We start from the raw sequence: 19410 nt of genomic DNA, 5'->3' as shown, positions 1-19410 counted from the left end.
TACATAATCAACATATTATATGAAATAACCCTAATTTATTTAATAATGTATTAATAGAATAAATCAGATAATATTCTTACCATGTAAATGAATGAGAAACGTTGAAATTATAATGAATGGAGACATCTCTGCTAAACAATACAATTGCTCTTGTTCATGATGTGTTCATGTTTGGGGGTCTATAAATATCATCTTGAGCATCCAGGCATGCAGTTCATGCAGCCAATGCAAATTATTTCCATGCAAATACCACAAACTGCAGCGTGTACAGGCCCACAGTGATCATGCCATAGTGTTGGATGAGATGGAAGATGCACACAAATAGTTTTAATAGACATCATGGGAGATGGAATGGGTTTTTGTAACGTGCACTACTTCTCAAGACTATGTCCTCTCATTTTTCTTTTTTTTAATACATGTAATGGATTTTTAGAATAATGAAATAAACTTTTCTGGAGCAATTCTGGATTTCTTTTCACTGTGGCTCCTATTGCAGTGCTCTGGAGTCTGACTTTACAATGGATTAAAGGCTATAATGGATTAATACACTACTATGGTGAGTGTCAAAATGACCAGAATAAAATGAGTACTCTCAAGAGCAGTGAGGTTTATGTAATTACCTTGGTAATACTTTCACTTAGTTTCATACACTGGGAACCTTTTGGAATTCATACTTTTACAATGATGCTTTTAAAAATGTCCTCAAAATTTCACTTGTAATCATATCTGTGGTCTTTTTATGATTTAGTTGATGCACAGTATGTTATCTGTTGTTGGCAGGACTGACAGAATATGAATTGTAATTCTGCAGCACTGAGCATATGTGATAATACAAATTAACCTGAAATGAACTGAACTAAATCTTGTCATGATTGATAAATGATCTTAACATTTCAGAGGGGGTCTCGCCCTTGCTGGTGATGGTTGTAGTGATTCTGTTGCTCTGAAACTGAATATAGAACTTATGCAGGTTGTGGTTATTGTGAGGCTATTAATATACTGTAATGCAGTTGTATTGTGTAGGCCTATGTAATGTATCTTCAAAATAGCTAAGAAATGAAAATGTGAAATGTTTTTTTTTTCCTGAAGTACCGGTAACCACTCTTGACATCTGCTCTGAGTGATGGTAGCAGTGCAGTCATGTGTGATGTTATGGAAGGAGGTTTTTGTTCGGCTCTTTATCACTGTGTGAACACCCTGTTACTTCCAGGCCAGTGGAGACTCTGACAGTAGTAAACTCCTGCATCCTCAGCCTGAACTCCACTGATGGTCAGAGTGAAATCACTTCTGGATCCACTACCAGTAAATCTAGATGGAGTACCAGACTGGCGTTGATTTGCCAATTTAATCAGGAGTTTAGGAGGCTCTGCAGACACCTGATGGTACCAGTGCAGATAGTTATCACCATCAAAATCGAGGTAGACATCACTGCTGACTTTACAGTTCAAAGTGACAGTTTGTCCAGGAGTAGCAGACAATACTGCAGGAGTCTGAGTCACAGTGTACTGTCCTCTGGATCCTGTGAAACACAGAATACATTTAATCTGAGCCATTGAATAATTAAACACATCATATGACATAACCCTAAATTATTTAATAATGTATTAATTTAGAATAAATTAGATTAGATTCTTACCATGTAAATGAATGAGAAATGTCAAAATGAAAATGAATGAAGTCATCTCTGCTAAACAATAAAATTGCTCTTGTTCTTTAGTCGCTCATGTTTGAGGGTCTATAAATATCATCTTGAGCATCCAGGCATGCAGTTCATGCAGCCAATGCAAATTATTTCCATGCAAATACCACAAACAGCACCCTGTACAGGCCCACAGTGATCATGCCATAGTGCTGGGTGAGATGGGAGATGCACAGAAATAGTTTTAATACACATCATGGGAAATGGGATGCACTGCTGTCTGCTACTGTACTTTTCAAGGTCTGTGTGTGTGTGTGTGTGTGTGTGTGTGTGTGTGTGTGTGTGTGTGTGTGTGTGTGTGTGTGTGTGTGTGTGTGTGTGTGTGTGAAATGGCCCCTATTGCCAAGTGAATGGCAGAAGACCCTTTCCCAATATCTCAATCATTCACCAAAAAGCAAATTATACTTACAAAAACTCCTCTCAAATTTATTAGCAACAGACAGATAGGAACTCTCCACATCAAGATCACATTCAGTTTACAGTTTACAATGGATAACAACTAGTCGTCCCACATGGTACAGACATGCTAGTTTCCCCCCATTCTTTTGGTTGCCGCATTATCAGTTTCTCCATCATCAAGCACAAAACTGATGGATCACAGTGTCTTCTGTTATTTTGGGTAGGATGCGCACATCCAAAGTCACTTGTTGCAGGTGCCCGACAAAAATGTCAGAAAGTAGATAGGTCTGCACAATACGAAATAAGCTCAATAAAATAAATAAAATAAATTTCATCAACTTTAATAAACACACTTAAGACTAAAATGGAGAGTCAGGATGAACACAATGAAGCTCAAAAGTGCATTTCCATTGTGGTCCTTTGAATTTTTGAAACTAAACCACCCATTTCCTTTTATATACGAAGTGAAGAATGTCAAATTTATTCATTCAGCATATGCATGTGCATGTGCCTGATGAAGATTCAGGGTGATCAAAGCTTGCCGTTCTGATTTAATAAAGTTTATTTTTTGGCGCTTAAATTGTAGTATGCAGACCAACCTTCATAAACTATCGCACTGTCTGTGTCCCACTTGATTCTTCTACAGGTGTTTCTATTTTCCATCCCGTGCTGAGAATCCTGCTGTCAGTCTCTCCACGTCACCTCAACTTCATCTGTTCTGTACCTGTAGCACACAAGGACAGATTCAGATTCATTACATTTCAAAACAACAAACAGTCCATTTTTACACAATACATTTGTGGTTTTCTGTGCATTTCTTGACAATAGGACATTAGAGATTATGTCAGGAAGAACCTGGGAGAGAGATATGGGTCAGGGTTGGGAAATGAACCAGGCCGAATTTGAACCTGGGTCTCCATGGGCAATGTGGCCTGTCCGTACAGTGCGTTATATGTTGCGTTATGTGCAATATGTTTTGCCCGCCGTGTATTTATTTGTGAATATGTCTGTTTGTTTGTTTGTACTTCGTATAACTCAGTCAGAACTGAGCCGATTTTTATGAAATTTAGTGGGATGATTGGTCATGACCCAAGGAACAATCGTTTAGTTTTTGGGAGTGATTGGGTCAAAGGTCAAAGGTCAAGGTCAAAATGTTTGTTTGTACTTTGTATAACTCAGACAGAACTGAGCCGATTTTTATGAAATTTAGTGAGATGATTGGTCATGACCCAAGGAACAATCGATTAGTTTTTGGGAGTGATTGGGTCAAAGGTCAAAGGTCAAGGTCACGAAAAGGTCAAAAACGTAAATTGAGCCGATTTTTATGAAATTTAGTGGGATGATTGGTCATGACCCAAGGAACAATCGATTACTTTTTGGGAGTGATTGGGTCAAAGGTCAAGGTCACGAAAAGGTCAAAAACGTAAATTCAGCCGATTTTTATGACATTTAGTGGGATGATTGGTCATGACCCAAGGAACAATCGATTACTTTTTGGGAGTGATTGGGTCAAAGCTCAAGGTCAAGGTCACGAAAAGGTCAAAAACGTAAATTGCGCCGATTTTCATGAAATTTACTGGGATGATTGGTCATGACCCAAGGAACAATCGATTACTTTTTGGGAGTGATTGGGTCAAAGCTCAAGGTCAAGGTCACGAAAAGGTCAAAAACGTAAATTGCGCCGATTTTCATGAAATTTACTGGGATGATTGGTCATGACCCAAGGAACAATCGATTACTTTTTGGGAGTGATTGGGTCAAAGCTCAAGGTCAAGGTCACGAAAAGGTCAAAAACATTTTTCTTTGCCAAGCACTATATGCCAGAACAACGTGTGCATGCTGAATTGAATAAGAGGTCAAGACTGGGCCAAAAATGTAATAGTACGATATTCCGGTCCGATTTAAATGAAACTAACACCAAAATTTGGAGAATGTTATGCCCCACACTCTGAAGATGGCCAGAAAAAAATAAGTGGCGTAGGCAAAGGTTTGCGCTCTACCGAGTGCCCATTTTAGTTTATTGATGGTCTGATTACCTTTGGGTGATCCAGGAATCTGGCAGCGCTGTTACTTGACCAGAGCGAAACATCTCCCAGCCAGCCTGTGCAATCATCGCTCCGTTGTCAATGCAAAATCTGCAAATATAGTGCATCATTTTATAGCAATAGATATCTATACATTGGTCATTAGTAACCAGCATGATACAGTGAAATAGAATCCTGTTTTGTCATTGGCAGGCTTTAACTATGGAATGTACACTGTAGTTACAAAATACTAGAATACAGTTTAAGCACTGTTTCTTGTCAAAATTCCACAGAATTGTTCCACAAGAACAAGATATTATTGAGGAAAGTATAGTAACATTTATTAATCCTGAAGGTAATTAAGGTGACAAGCAGCATAGATAGATCGACAATACACAGTACACAGTACATCATTACTGCACGACATATTAACATACAGTATATCACAGGCATGCATACATTCAGCTAAAGGCAGATCTCTCTCTCTCTCTCTCTCTCTCTCTGTCAACCACCAGGGTCATATTTTTGTGGTGACTGCCACCTAGTGGTCCTTTTCAGTATTACAGTATTTTCAGATGGGTTGACAAATCCAGTGGACAAACCCACAAGCACAGACACAGACAGGGTGATTTTAAATGTTAATCAAGATCGGTTGTTCTAAGGGTGCCAATAAAAGTACGTATTTATGTCCTATCTTGTTGCTTGTGGCCTTGTGCCTTGTCACCCCACCTCTGTGGAGAAAACAAAACTTTCCCCGCCAACCTACACAGTGTTTCCCATACATAGATTATTCTACGGTGCAGCACCACAGAATTAAAATATTTAGTGCCACAAATTGATCAACTGATACATGGCAATGGGGGCTCACAAAGAACATCTGCACTGGCATAATTTTTGCTCATATTACATTACATTATATTGCACTTAGGGTTTTGGTAACAGTCCCTGGAGAAATGTGGGGTTAGGTGCCTTGCTCAAGGGCACTTCAGCCATGGATAGAGATGTAGGGAGAGGTCAGGGGGGGATTCCAACCTGCAATCCCTAGATTGAAAGACCAACTCTCTAACCACTAGGCCACGGCTGCTCATCCAAGATGGCTGCCATTCATCCAAGATGGCCGTCATAGCACCACACAATGCTTCTTGGGCTGTGGAAAATATTGCTATGCAAAGCAAGGTTTGGGGGGCTTTTCCCCATTCACCATCGCATTATCCCATTATTTGCAAATGAGATAATGACCTTAGTGCTTTTGCAAGATACTGAATAAAACTGTGATCATCAGTGTTGAGCCTTGCATACCGGGGCCACGAGCAAAAGCAAAGGACGGGACGAGTTAGTTTGACGTGTACCCCACGTGTCGACAACACAACAACGTGAGATTTGTTCTGGTCTCCTTAATGGGCTGGACTTTACGTTTTCTCCACTGAACTCCATTCATTCTGAACCCCCACTAGTCTCCTAAAAGGGCATGGCATATCATAGACATAGCAGTGAAAGCCCTCCTGATTTATGCCTCACTGACCCATGCAAGGGGGCAGCTCCAAATGGCACCCCAAGAGAGCAGAGTGGTGGGATGGTACCATGCTCAGCAACAGCGTACCTCTGTCATGAAGGAGGATGGAGGAGAGCACTGGTTAAAATCACTCCCCCCACCAAACTGGCGGGAGTCCAACCTCGTCAAACCTTAAGCAATTCCTTGTGAACTATCCCTTCCTAACTGATGGTCTTTGATTGCAATACCTGGACAAAACGCCCCTGCGGGAGGCCAGGTAATTACAACTACCAATGTAGTTACTTTTACAATATAAATTGTGAGCAGCATTGCTCAACACATAACCTCCTTAGCGGTGGTAACAATAATGGACAACCCTGAAAGTGAAAGTGAAAGCCCAACTCCCATTGTCCTTGTGACACAGCACTCCATAGCCCATAAGTGCACACTGCACACAACAAAATTGCATTTATGCCTCACCCGTGCAAGGAGGCAGCCCCCAATGGCGCCCGAAAGAGAGCAGTGCGGCAGGACGGTGCTCAGGGTATCTCAGTCATGGAGGAGGATGGGGGAGAGCACTGGCTAAATGACTCCCCCCACCAACTTGACGGGTCGGGAGTTGATCTGGAAGCCTTTGGGCTACAAGTCTGACGCCTTAACCTGGAGCCTGTCTCATTGAAAGACCAACTCACTAACCAGCATGCCACAACTGACCGACATGACCAGATCTGGATCTCACCTCTCATCTGTGGCGAACAGCTTGGCCCCCCGTTCCTTACACATGACACCCATCATCTCCTGCAGTCGCAGATTGCCTTTCAGAGAGAGAGAGAGAGAGAATGTATGTATAATTTCAACATCTTAAACCATGACACAGATTAGGACAGAAAATAGACAACGTCTATGGTACATAAAGCATATGGGCAAAAAAATAAACGATGCCATTACTGATTTTTGTCTGAATTCAGTGAACTAACAGTATATGACTGAATCCATCTAACCGTCCATCCATCCACTAAGAAGGTCATTGGCTAACTTGTGCCATCATGTGACTTACAGCCCACGCCCCCGACGATGAGCACTTCCTGTGAGCCACAGTGGGCCATGGCCCTCTCCGTGATCTCCACCAGCATGGAGAACAGCGTCTCCTGGGCAACAGAACAAAGGTACATTCCATTAACTCATCACCTCGGCAACAAGCAAGGCATGGATGGGCATACTCTGGTCCCCATCTGTCACTGGATCACATTGGAATACGGTCTGTGAGAATCGTGCCCTGTCCCCTATTGTAAGTCACTTTGGATGGAACTATATGCATGTATGTTATCACAATGCAAACCAATGAACTGCACTTCAGTTACAACATGAACACAGAATAGCTCACAATGGTTATTCTGATGTGGAAAAAAAGTCAAAATACTCAATAGGAACTCATTGGGTACAGTGGAATAACAGGCGGAACACCTAATATCATGTGATGTACTAGTGTTGCATTTCATATAACATCATGAATTTACTTCTTCTACTGCAGGGATGGGCAACTGGAGGCCCAGGGGCCACATGCGACCCCCTCCTCACTCATTGTGGCCCTTAGATAAAATCTAACTTAAAAATAATAATGACAGGATTATTTTAAACCACTACTAAATTCATCTGTTGTAATTACACTGTTGGCCGATTGAGAACACTCCTATTCCTTCCAAACAATATCAGCAGTCAGTGAGCAACCAACTGCACCAAGTTGCAGTCAGGTCCATGGTCATGTGGCCCTCCGATCGTGGCCATGAAAAAATGTGGCCCTCCTTATCATGAAAGTTGCCCATCCCTGTTCTACTGCATACACCTGCATACTGCCTTTCACAGACTTCCTTGTTGTGATACTGCGCTATATAAATACACGTTGTATGTATTGTATTGTATGTTGTATACACATCTATCTATGTTCATACAGTAGATAAGCAGATAGAAGTTCATGGTCTGACTTTTTCCTGTTCACTTTTTGAAAATGGATATTTGCATGAATTGTGCGTTTTTGAAACGACTAATCCTAAACCAGTTAAAGCAGAAATTATTACTGCACTCCTGTACACACCATCTTATACGATGTCAATACATTTTGGATTTCAGTGTGTTTTCTGCTACAACCGAAATTATTAATGAGCTTGTATCTATGTATGTTTCCATCAGGACTATTCTATGCCCATGCAAAGGTTACCTGAAGAGAAAAACATAGGTCCTCTGCAGTGCACTGTCCAGAACTCAACATCTTATGTGCTGCTTCCTAGGATTAGCACAGAGAGAGAAAGAGAGAGAGAGAGAGAGAGAGAGAGAGAGAGAGAGAGAGAGAGAGAGAGAGAGAGAGAGAGAGAGAGAGAGAGAGAGAGAGATGAGTTCATTTGAGTTAAGTACACACATTTGTCATTTGTTTTCATGCAACATGTGTTAAATTCTCAGCAAGATGCAGTTTAACTCACCTCAATGTATGACAATATTCCAGAAAAGGACACATCCATGCCTTTTACAGTGTATGGCAGCTCAACGTACTGACTGCCCCTAAATGCACACACACACACACACACACACACACACACACACACACACACACACACACACACACACACACACACACACACACACACACACACACATCTCTGAATCAGTGACTATTCTTGGGTGAACAACACCAATCCACCCTAGAGCCCCCTAACTTTTCACTCAGCAAAATTTGTTATTGAAATCTACAATTTCGCAACCCAACAAGTACCACCCTCAATAAACCATATTTCTTACTTTTTAGCCATCTGTTCAATGTTGTATCCTGGACTAGGGTCGTTTGATATCTGCAACCAAGGGAGAGAAAAATAAATACACTTCACTTCATTTATAATAACCATTTAAAACATTTACATTCACAATATTTTATACAGTTGGGCTTGCAACTAATGTCAGAACACCACAACATACATGTGTTTGAATGAATAAATACATAAATAGGAGAAAAATAATAACTCTAAATAAAATCTTACTTTTATGACTCTGGCAAATCGATCCAGGCAATTTCCAACTGCAATATCAATGGTTTCCCCAAATATCCTGTATCTCCGCTCAGAGTAAGCAATCACCTGTAAGGAGAGACAAGTAAGGTATGATAATAGTTTTAAATCATAAAGCAACACAAGCTTACACATATCAAGCTGGGGAGTATTCCATGAAGCTGGCCAAGTGATAAACCTCTCTAAGCCAACCTATAGGAAGTAGTGAACCTGGAAATAGATTAGCCCACAGGTGTCATTAAGTTAAGAAAATGAGGACTCCAGGCTCTTCTGAGGATTTACCACTACCCCAGGTTAACCTAACCTGCTGTACTACTGAGTCAGGGTCTTGGAATACTCTTCTACTGTGCATGTAGTGACTTAAAAGGAGTGATTAATTTGACCGCCGTGCAAATAGGACATGTTGTAATTAGGATCTACTGGTTTGTGCAGTGGTTCTCAACTTTTTTTTTTTTAAACAAACACCTTAACATTGTTTAACTTGTGTAACTTGATCTCATCAATGCTCCCTTGACCTCATCCATGTCGGTCGGACCTCAAAAGTGTACGATTTCACATGAAATGACCCACCTGTGTGTTTCCGCCGCTGACATAAAGCACCGTGGGGTTGTTGGCATGAGTGATGAGGCGTCCCATCTCGATGTGCCCAATGCAGTGGTTGACGCCCAGCAGGGGTTTCCCCCACAGCTGTGCCACTGTCCGCGCCACCAGAGCCACCGTCACAAGAGGTGCACCCATGCCAGGACCTGCAGCATCGGGCATTGTGAGAACGACAACAAGGAAGTAAGGGTTTTTTTTTGTGCTAAAAATCATTCTTCATTTTTCTTTCTTTGCTCATGTTCATCTTCCTTTCTATTCATCAAAACAGTTTTAGAGTCTTTCAAAGGCCCATCAGTGAATTTTTATTATAACAGCCTTTTATTTATTTTGTGATGATTTTGAGCAATGCACTGCTGTAACAAAACCTAAAGTGGCAATGTGGAGGAATATGAAGGACTTAGTGTGCCAAGACATTTATATTATCATCAGTTTAACTTGCCTTTGGTGTATGCTACACAGTCAATATCAGCAGGTGTCAGTCCAGCTTCATCCAGTGCCTCTCGAAGAACTGTCAGAATCACAGCGCGGTGATGCTTAGCAGTCTCACTGGGCAGAAACCCTGGGGAGATTATGAAAGAGTTATAATGTGATGTGATCGAGGTGTGACTTCTATTTATTCGTGTAGGCCTAGTCTACTTAGAATAGAACCTCTCTGGTTTACCTTGGCCAGGTGGCGTGATGTAGGTGCGTCTGGGGTTTGAGAGCACCTCTCCATCTCTTACAATCCCCACGGCAATTTTGTTGGCACTTCCTTCAAACCCAATGACAACTGTCATGGCGATGCTAAAAGGAAAGGAAGGAAATGAGCATGAAATATGGAGGGATGTGTTTACTTTGTACATTTCTTGCACTCTTGTCAATTGCGTTTTTCACAAGCTTTCTTTAAAACAACGAACCACAAGGACTGGCATTCTTGCCAGGTCCATGCAGTAATTCAGGTTTTAATACTTATCTCGACTTCGGAAATCCACAAGTCATACATACTTACCATTCAAGCAACTTTAATCAATGTCTTGAAAATTTGTAAACACGATGCCGATTCCTAACACACTTTACGCCGTGTTAGTTTAATCAGGACCCATAACAAGTGTTTCATACATTTCCTGATCAAAACTAAAATACAAAATACGCATACATGTCTAATGGAGACAAAAAAACGTCAGCACAAAAAAACATTTTCAACCGGTGCCCAGACAGGCACTGATAAATTCTTCAATTAGCTTACACCAATGTGTTATGCAACATACATTTCCAGGCAATAGTTTGGGCAGCTAAAAAAGCAACCACGCGTTCTTCTGATTTGTGCATTGTTGTTTGCTGCTGCTACTGGACGACTCGGAGGCTTTGAAGTTACAGCGGAGTGTTTACGATAGTTTCCAAAGTGCTCGGTGAGTTTATGACATTTCCTGCAAGCCTCGATTGCATGTGTGATAGGTATTATATTTGGGGTGCGAGGCTATCCGAAAACGATGATTGCATTGCAATTGGAGGAATGAATGAGCGCCTGTGTAAATAGCAGTCAGTCATTACAAAGACGCGTCTTGGGCCAATCACCATTGCTAAGGTTCACACATTTGCGAGTCATATTTATGTTGGGAATAAGATGTCTCGCAGTATATTTAACATTGACCAATTGCATTGACTCGCTTACGCAGAAGGGGGATACTGGATTATGTCGCGCACTACTGTGTCCTGTTTTGCAGCAGGCTAATCTTAGCAGGATCTAGCTAATTGTTCTTCTGCATTTGGCTAACATAGGCGAGCAAAGCTTCTCCGTCCACTCAGTTGTCCACTTTTGTGCAGCATCAAGGATCAAGTCTTGAAGGTCGCTGTTTTGATGGAATTGTGTCCTACAGTGCAATGTTAAAATTTGCTTTTGCAACACAAATTAGATTGCACGCCTTATCTACACATTCATTGTTGTACAGCTTCCTGACATAACACTGATGGGCCTACTTTTTCTTGGTGCAGGTTCCCGTGTGCACCTGTGTGTGCGTGTTGTGTGCTTGAGGGGAGTGTGTGGTCTTCACCGTGCAAACATGTCCAAGCGAAGCAAGGCTGAAGGCGCAGTCGATGGAGAAAATGGAGAAAACGGCGCAGGTATGTAGAACAGGCCTGTAGAAAAGTAGGCCTATAGCACGACGAACCCAATTGTATTGCTTGTAAACCAGTGGTGGGCGATTATTTCCACATCACATTGGGATTACTTTTGATTATTGATTGAAGGGCCAGATCTTCTTAAATAAGAAATAACGTACTAATGTAATTTAGTATGTGCTCTGCTGGCCAGATGAAATGACTCAGTGGGCCGCATGTGTTCCCCAGACCTGAGTTGCCCACCACTGTGCTCAAGCAGAATTGTCAAGGAAATGCTGAGACTGCTGTGGAGCATGACTTTTATTGACAGTTAATTTAAATCTCCTCCAACAGCGCCTGAGGCAAAGAAGGGGAAGAAAGGGAAGGAGCCAGAGGCCCCCATCTTGTACGAGGACCCTCCAGACAAGCTGACCAGCAAGGATGGCCGCGACGCCAACATGAAGATCACCTCCTGGAATGTGGACGGCCTACGTGCATGGGTCAAAAAGAAGGGCCTTGACGTGAGTGTTGCAGGGTGAACAGAGTGTGTACAGTATGTAGACTGCAAGCAGGATAGAAAGATTGTTGCCACGGATGAAATGGAAATGGGGCGTGGTATGGGTTTGGTCATCCCTGTGCCCATGTATTGTGGTGTAGCATATTGTTTGGATGGCAATTTTTTAATACGTAATTCTGTTTCGATTCCTTTCTATATCTAGTTACATGTGAAGAACATGTAACAAAAGCTACCCTTTTGTATTTTTGTAACCATTACCTATTGTTTATGCTGCTGCTTTTTGTTTTTTTGTTGTTGTTGTTGTTGTGAGCAGTGGGTGCGTGAGGAGGCGCCGGACGTCCTCTGTCTGCAGGAGACTAAGTGTGCGGAGAAGGCCCTGCCCGCCGACATCACCTCCATGCCCGAGTACCCGCACAAGTACTGGGCCGGCTCCGAGGAGAAGGAGGGCTACAGCGGAGTGGCCATACTGTGCAAGACAGAGCCCATCAAGGTCACCTACGGCATCGGTGCGTTTGCTTAGCCTGGTTTCACCAGACCTCATTAATTACTTTGTAATTCATTTTTGGTCTGGATACTCGATGTCTTGGAGCGCTTGTGTGGGAGGAGTGAGCTCAGCTCTGGTTTGAAATGAGTGGTGACCAATCGCTGACAGTTGACGTTCATGGCGTATGTTATTTTGCGCCCGAGTGTGTTTGCTTAGTGGCTGTCCGCCTGGAGGACGACTAAACCCTCCCCAGAGAAGCTTAATCAGACCATTCATGAATTACGAAGTAATTAAAAATGAATGATCTGGCCTGTCTGGCTGGCATTTGCTGCCCTTTAAATAAAAATAATTTTAAGCCCTATCATGGCGCATATGGCACTCGTTTGCTATGCGGCTGACCCGGGTTCGATTCCCGGCCCGGGTCCTTTGCCAACCCTTCCATGTCTCTCTCTCCCAACTCGTTTCCTGTCACCATCTGCACTGTACTATTATGAATAAAGTAAAAAAGACCAAAAAAAAAATCTGGGGAAAAAAAGCATGTCAGGTGACATGGCATGTACAGACAATTTTACAGGGTTTCACAAAATGTACACACCAGGGGTGTCAAACTCATTTCAATTCAGGGGCCACATACAGCATATTTGATCTCAAGTAGGCCGGACCAGTAACATAAGTGCAAAATATTGCAAATTTCTTCTTCATATTGCAATCACATTGCTAGTCAACCATGTTGATGTGGATGGCAGTGGGTATATCGGGAGCATTGATTGTATGGCGACCAAAAAAAAAAAAACCTGACATCGGAGACAACTGCAGCTTTGTAATGGGTTAGACATTTACTTCTTATTTTGACAGTGTTCATTTTTTTTCTCTACAAGTCTGGGGTCTTGTGTTTGACACCCCTAGTGTACACACTTCAGATCATTGTTCAGTAGGATTTTGTTTATTCATGTAATTTCCACCTGTTCTCTAACGACATAATTTGGTCCAGGCACCAAAAACCAACACCTGAACACAATAGCCATGTAATAACATTGGAAAAAAGTATTGTTGTTTACCAGGTGTTCTACTGTCTGCAGACTACTGGAAAAAAGGCATATGGCTAACTGCAACTTTTTCACTCTGTCTCCCTCCCTCTCTTTTCCCCTCCCCTCGGTTTACCTTAATCCCCCCTTCACTTTTTTCCCTGACTCTCTCCCTCCTTCTCCCCCCATTCCCTCTTCCCCTTTTCATTTCCCCACCCTCCCTCCATTCTCTACCTGTCCAGGCAAGGAGGAGCACGACAAGGAGGGCCGTGTGATCACGGCCGAGTTCCCCGCCTTCTTCCTGGTGACGGCCTACGTGCCCAACGCCAGCCGCGGCCTGGTGCGCCTGGACTACCGCAAGACCTGGGACGTGGACTTCCGCGCCTACCTGAGCGGCCTGGACGCCCAGAAGCCCCTGGTGCTGTGCGGCGACCTGAACGTGGCGCACCAGGAGATTGACCTCAAGAACCCCAAGGGCAACAAGAAGAACGCCGGCTTCACGCCCGAGGAGCGCCAGGGCTTCACCGAGCTGCTGGAGGCCGGCTTCGTGGACAGCTTCCGCGAGCTCTACCCGGAACAGGGCTTCGCCTACACCTTCTGGACCTACATGATGAACGCACGCTCCAAGAACGTCGGCTGGAGGCTGGACTACTTTGTGCTGTCCAAGGCGCTGCTGCCCGGCCTGTGCGACAGCAAGATTCGCAACACTGCCATGGGCAGCGACCACTGCCCCATCACCTTGCACCTGGCCGTCTAGAGTCGTTAACAACAGTAGCCTACCTCGTAAACCCTAGTGTTGGTGGTTAAAAACGGTTGGTTGGTAAGTAGTAGTTTAGTGTCAACGAAAGTGTCAAAAACGAGAAAAAAATGTCACCGAAACAGAGAATTGAGTGTGTCTGTTGTTGGGCCAAGGGGGTATTCCCAAGAACATGGTTTGGCAATAAACCTGGCTAAGTTGACCTATCGAGAGTGATAAACCTGCTAGTAGATGGTCTGCAGTCAGAGGACTCTAGGCTCTTGTATTAGGTGATTTACGACTGTGTACAGGTTAACTTCTAAGATTAAGGTTAATTTATCTAGTTTGCAACTGAACCATGTTTTTTGGAACACCCCCCACACCCCCAAGGCTTCCTCAATTTTCCGCAGTCCCATCATGAAGTCACCCATTGTCAGAACTGCTGTTGGTTGGTGCATTTTGAGTTGTACTGTAATGTATTGTAACTATTCGGAGATCGCCTTTGGCTTTGTTGCTAATTCCAGATGGCTGCCAAGACCTTTGTTGTATTCCTGGTGCTACAATGTTTTCTTTGACATGGTTGGAAGTTCTGTAATGTCTACTGTCAAACAAAACCAAATTGTTTGCTTCCAAAAACAAATGGTCAAACGTCCTTCTTTTATGACAAACATGTACTAAGTCCAAAAGTCCATTTGATTTTTTTTTTTTTTTAAACATGATGAAAGTGTTGTAACCATGCTCCTTAATAAATAGTACTTTTTAAGAAAATCAGCTTTATTTGTCTGAAACTTTTTAAATTTGCAGTAATGTTGAGGGGGGGCGTGGTGTGCTGAAGGAGCACAGGAGTTTTGGGTTCAGTTCAGGGCCCCCTTCGCTCCTGGCCTCGGTAGGTCTGTGCACGCCGTTACTTCCAGCACTGGTATTAGTCAGTGTGATGTGAAGTAGAGGATGACATTTTTCAGGAATTCCTGTGGGTCCCGCAGTCCAATGGATTCCGTCCCATTGTCGCCAGTCGAAAAACAGTTGATTTAACTGTACTACTGTAATGTTACTTGTCCAGAGTGTACTGTACTGAATTGACACGTGTCATGCTCTAATGTGAAGTAGCCTAAGTAGAAAGCACAACACACCAATGTTTCGTAAGCATATAAAGGGAGCAGACCTTTGCAGTCCAATGGATTCCGTCCCATTGTCGCCAGTCGAAAAACAGTTGATTTAACTGTACTACTGTAATGTTACTTGTCCAGAGTGTACAACCAAAAAGATTAGGTGGGAAGCTCGGGGTGCAGGAGTTTGTATTCAGATAGAGGGGAGGGTTGTATGATACCCAGAAACGATGGTTAATTTGTTACAAAATATAACCACATCTATAATGTCGCTAACAGTGGCACAGGGAATACAACAAATATACTACACTGCATCAGAAATCAAAGAGGCTGATATTCTTCGTAGATATGAATCAAACACCGAACAACAGCAATGTTTGTCGCACTGTTTTTACGGAATTCTTCCACGACAACTACCTGTGTCATATTAAAAGTCCCACAGGCAGCCAAAATAATGTCACTGCTGGACACAGGTGTTCGCGGACATACATTTTATTTCACGTGTGTCTGTGAAGAAAAAGTTCCCGACACCGTTTTTAAACAAACAGAAACAAACCCAATGGATGCAACTTTTGGGATAGCGATTCGTAGAGAGTAATCAGGTCACCTCAGGGTTTTGTTTTGTTTTGGCGTCTTACTAAAACGGCGAAAACCCTATTAACGTGGTCCCACCACTAGAGGGAGAAGTCTTCATTAGGACTGAACCAGACTGAAGCGGATTAGACTGGATTTTGGGCAGGCACTTAAAACATTGGCGAGAGCCTAATGCAAATCTGGAACTAATTTATTGGCAAAGGCCAATGCCAATATTGGCCACATCTGATATTGACCACGCCGGCACTGATGATATTCACACCTCAACAAGATTTTGCCTTTTTTAATGAATTTGCACACCTAGAAGAACTTGGAAGTGTTTGAAAAATGGAAATACGATGTCTCGCAAGCATCGCCACCGCCGGTGCGTATAATTGAGATTAAATTGTCCACAAACTGAGTCTGAGTAGTAATAGCCTATTTATTGGTATGTCATATTGCGTTGTAGTTGACCAGGCGAGCATTATGCAGAGTATTGGCATGGCTGTGGCGCATGTGCGTAGGCCTATGCTTATTAAAGTTCTGATATTTCAAACTCAACATTTAGACTCCCATCTTCAGTTGCCCCTGCTACGGCTCATGGTGCCCCCTCTGAGGTTGCTTACAGCTGCCATGTGGCAAGTGGCACAGCAGGGGGACGTGCAACATTATGGGATGCTGGACGAGTTTGTCGCCACAGTAACGGAGTGCGTTCCAGAACTGCTGAGTTATCGCCAAAGAGCCCAGCTGATTTTGGGTGTGCGAGCAAGGGTAAGTCAATTCCATTGAGGAGAGCATGATGTCAATTCTTTCTGATTATTCTTTCTGACTGAATAAAGACCAGTTTTAAAAAATGCCAGACAACATTTCCCCCCTGTTGTTAACATTGGTTAACACAGAAACCAAGGTATTAATAGCTACACAAACACAACCTGATGAAGGCAACACATGTTTTAGCACTGGGCAGGCAGAGGTGGGTTGAAAAATTGTAGGTCTTAAGCAAAAATGCATGAATTAGTTCAACTGTCTGCCTTTGCTTATTGTTAAATGCATGAATTAGTTCAACTGTCTGCCTTTGCTTATTGTTTTTATGCGAAACAAATAGGCAAGGACCCTTTTCTTTTCTGAATCAGGATGTCCACTTCAGTATAGCTTTGACTTGATAATGATCAGGTGTAAGGGTCAACACCTTTTGCACCTGGGACAAACCCCACAGCCAAGCCCCCACAATAGGCCTACAAACACTGTAAAATGTAAAAACACTGTTCACAATAACCTCTATGTTCATAGTTATATTGCTATGAAACTAAAAGTTGTGATGGGGTCATACGGTGTTGATTTGTGTGTTGACAGCTGATTTTGGAGTTGTGTCGGGGAGAATCCCTGGTTGACATGACAATCCTTCAGCCTCACCTGGATCGTTTAAGGGCCCCATCAGCGAGCAAGGCAAATCGAGAGGTATGAGCAAACATATTTTCTTAATTTTTCATAGTACAAAGTAAAAGTTTCGGGCTACAAGTCTGATGCCCTAAACCCAGTGGTTTGCTGAAACTTTGTTTCTTAAAGCAACCCCTGTGTCCAAGACAAGCCGCATACCCCCAACCCAAGCTTCTACACATGTATAGGCCTACACACTAAAAAACAATTTAAGCGATTAATGACAATGATTCTTGCTCGAGACATTATCAATACATAAATCAATACCATAATGACTTGTCATGGGGCCCCAAACACGTTTTAATTGGGTTTTGATTTATCCTAATTATAAAGTTCTCAAGCAGAAGTTTCGTCACAACCTCAACCAAAACAAAATTCCATGAACCTCTGCAATCTCTGGCACACCACCAGAGGGTGCCCGCACTGCAGGTTAAGAACAACTTCCCTAACCGCTTACCCAAGACTGCCCCATGTTGTACACGTTCCTGATGAGGATTTGGTGGAGGCTGAGGCAAACTTCCTGGCAATGGTCCAGACTCTTCTAAAAAAAGGGGGGGGGGGCTGAGTAATGGCTGCAACTGTGTAACTCTGAGGTCATCTGTGCTAGTTTACCACTTGGGGCTTGAGCCTGTGACCTGCCAGCCAGTGCTCCAGTTCAGACATGGGAGGCACAGCACGATACCACGGAGCTGAAGGTCTAGACCGATAGCTCAGTGCTACCAACACTGTATGAGGCTTCGGAAGGGAGGTTTTCTAACATTCGACCGCCCAACTCTGCTATTTGGCATCAGTTACACGTGTGAAAGTGAAAGCTCAACTGGGAAACTCCAACTCCCATTGTCATTGTGACACAGCACTCCACAGCACACGAGTGCACACTCCTCACAACGAATTTGCATTTATGCCTCACCCGTGCAACGGGGCAGCCCCCAATGGTGCCCGAAAGGAGGCAGCGCGGCAGGACGGTACCATGCTCAGGGTATCTCAGGAGGATGGGCGGCTACAAATCTGACACCCTAACCGTTTACCCATGTCGTCCATGTTGTACAGGTTCCTGATAAGGAGGTGGAAGAGGCTGAGGCAAACTTCCGTTTGCTCATACAGACTTTGCTAAAAGACCCAGCAGAGAGGGACCACTTCTTTCAGGTCTGTTTCACACCTCCAGTATACAGTACAGTATGTCTTTGTAATGAATTGGACTGTGGGTGCAATTCTTCAATACAGTACTTCATTAAAAAAGGTTGATTCAATTTATACAGTGAAGAAGACAGAAAATAGATGTCATTGTTATTAATGCCATGACATTATGCTGTAATGTGGTGTGCAGTACTGTACAGTGCAGTTCAGAAGTGCAGAAATACATGTATGTACAGTATATATACATATATGTATATTAGTAAAAAGGGAAGAAATCTGGTGCCACACGGATGTCTATTTAGTTATTTATTTACAATGCATCCCTTTTTACTAATGTCTGGTACTACGCTGGTTGCACAGGATTAGTAGGGTTCCCTTGTTCCATATATATATTTTAAAATTTGATTCATGTTTTATTCGATTTGTGATCACCCAGAATATCTTCCCTGTGGAGTATGGCTACAAATATGCCAAAGCATTGCAGAGGCTGATGCTGGACTTGGTTTCCAGGTTGGAGCAGCTCTTACCAGTGCCAGATCTCACTCAGGTAGGGGTCTATTCCTAATACTGAGCCTAACGTCTGGCTTACACTGCGATATTTTCAGTCGCGGGTATTCAGCTCCTGCTTACACTGTGCAGGTGAATTGCAGGGTTTAAAAGTTTCCATCTGGCCCTGGCGTGGCCAACCGGTAGGGCGCTTGCCTGCCATGCGGCTGTTTCGGGTTCGATTCCACGCCTGGGTCCTTTGCCGACCCCTTCCCGTCTCTCTCCCAATTAGTTTCCTGTCCACCTCTCGCACTGTCCTTTCAAATAAGGCGAAAAAGACCAAAAAAATATCTTTAAAAGTTCCCATCTCATGACTCACTCACATCCTCACACTACAGTATGCGACCCGAGGGTCGGATGCAACCAGAGTGCTCACACTGTACGACACAACAGAGTTGTTTTCCGGAACTGTAAATGACAAAACCATGGAACGGACACACGCAACTGAGCTGAAGGCAAGAATGTGCACCTCTCAAGAGCGAATCGCACTGCCCTGGCAATTTGTA

At 43.2% G+C, this 19410-nt stretch overlaps 3 protein-coding genes across 3 annotated transcripts in view; 2 read left to right on the top strand and 1 right to left on the bottom strand.

Moving 5' to 3' along the window:
* Nucleotides 1-2084: 2084 nt before the first annotated feature.
* Nucleotides 2085-10368, bottom strand: osgep (O-sialoglycoprotein endopeptidase). Its single transcript, XM_063216857.1, has 12 exons — nucleotides 10256-10368; nucleotides 9929-10050; nucleotides 9707-9826; nucleotides 9238-9413; nucleotides 8641-8736; nucleotides 8405-8454; nucleotides 8089-8167; nucleotides 7830-7895; nucleotides 6672-6762; nucleotides 6354-6429; nucleotides 4135-4233; nucleotides 2085-2822 (listed from the first exon to the last, which is right to left on the bottom strand). The coding sequence occupies exons 2-12, from the start codon at nucleotides 10041-10043 to the stop codon at nucleotides 2783-2785; spliced, it is 1008 nt and encodes a 335-aa protein (XP_063072927.1). The 5' UTR covers nucleotides 10044-10050; nucleotides 10256-10368; the 3' UTR covers nucleotides 2085-2782.
* Nucleotides 10369-10541: 173 nt separating this feature from the next.
* apex1 (APEX nuclease (multifunctional DNA repair enzyme) 1) lies at nucleotides 10542-14876 on the top strand. The gene is made up of 5 exons (XM_063217853.1): nucleotides 10542-10655; nucleotides 11239-11367; nucleotides 11698-11864; nucleotides 12174-12366; nucleotides 13612-14876. The coding sequence occupies exons 2-5, from the start codon at nucleotides 11307-11309 to the stop codon at nucleotides 14124-14126; spliced, it is 936 nt and encodes a 311-aa protein (XP_063073923.1). The 5' UTR covers nucleotides 10542-10655; nucleotides 11239-11306; the 3' UTR covers nucleotides 14127-14876.
* A 1419-nt stretch (nucleotides 14877-16295) lies between these two features.
* Nucleotides 16296-19410, top strand: part of zgc:113263 (uncharacterized protein LOC503753 homolog) — a gene marked incomplete at its 3' end in the record, with an annotated part of 15775 nt that continues 12660 nt past the window's right edge. The window contains exons 1-4 of the mRNA XM_063218134.1: nucleotides 16296-16555; nucleotides 17138-17242; nucleotides 18272-18367; nucleotides 18795-18905. Coding sequence (XP_063074204.1) covers nucleotides 16313-16555; nucleotides 17138-17242; nucleotides 18272-18367; nucleotides 18795-18905 — 555 coding nt within the window. The remainder of the gene's footprint in view (nucleotides 16556-17137; nucleotides 17243-18271; nucleotides 18368-18794; nucleotides 18906-19410) is intronic.

The sequence above is a fragment of the Engraulis encrasicolus genome, chromosome 15 (genome assembly GCF_034702125.1).
Source record: "Engraulis encrasicolus isolate BLACKSEA-1 chromosome 15, IST_EnEncr_1.0, whole genome shotgun sequence".
Classification (NCBI taxonomy): Eukaryota; Metazoa; Chordata; class Actinopteri; order Clupeiformes; family Engraulidae; genus Engraulis; species Engraulis encrasicolus.
The sequence above is the reverse complement of the archived record's forward strand: the minus strand, read 5'-3'. Positions and strand labels throughout refer to the sequence as shown.

Coding starts and splice junctions, on each gene's coding strand:
- osgep (XM_063216857.1), bottom strand. CDS start 10,043: ATGACAGTTGTCATTGGGTTTGAAGGAAGTGCCAACAAAATTGCCGTG. Junction 6,763..7,829: donor ACCTATGTTTTTCTCTTCAG/GTAACCTTTGCA, acceptor TCTGTTGCCCAG/GAGACGCTGTTCTCCATGCT. Junction 6,430..6,671: donor CATCGTCGGGGGCGTGGGCT/GTAAGTCACATG, acceptor TCTCTCTGAAAG/GCAATCTGCGACTGCAGGAG.
- apex1 (XM_063217853.1), top strand. CDS start 11,307: ATGTCCAAGCGAAGCAAGGCTGAAGGCGCAGTCGATGGAGAAAATGGA. Junction 11,368..11,697: donor AAATGGAGAAAACGGCGCAG/GTATGTAGAACA, acceptor CTCCTCCAACAG/CGCCTGAGGCAAAGAAGGGG. Junction 11,865..12,173: donor TCAAAAAGAAGGGCCTTGAC/GTGAGTGTTGCA, acceptor TGTTGTGAGCAG/TGGGTGCGTGAGGAGGCGCC.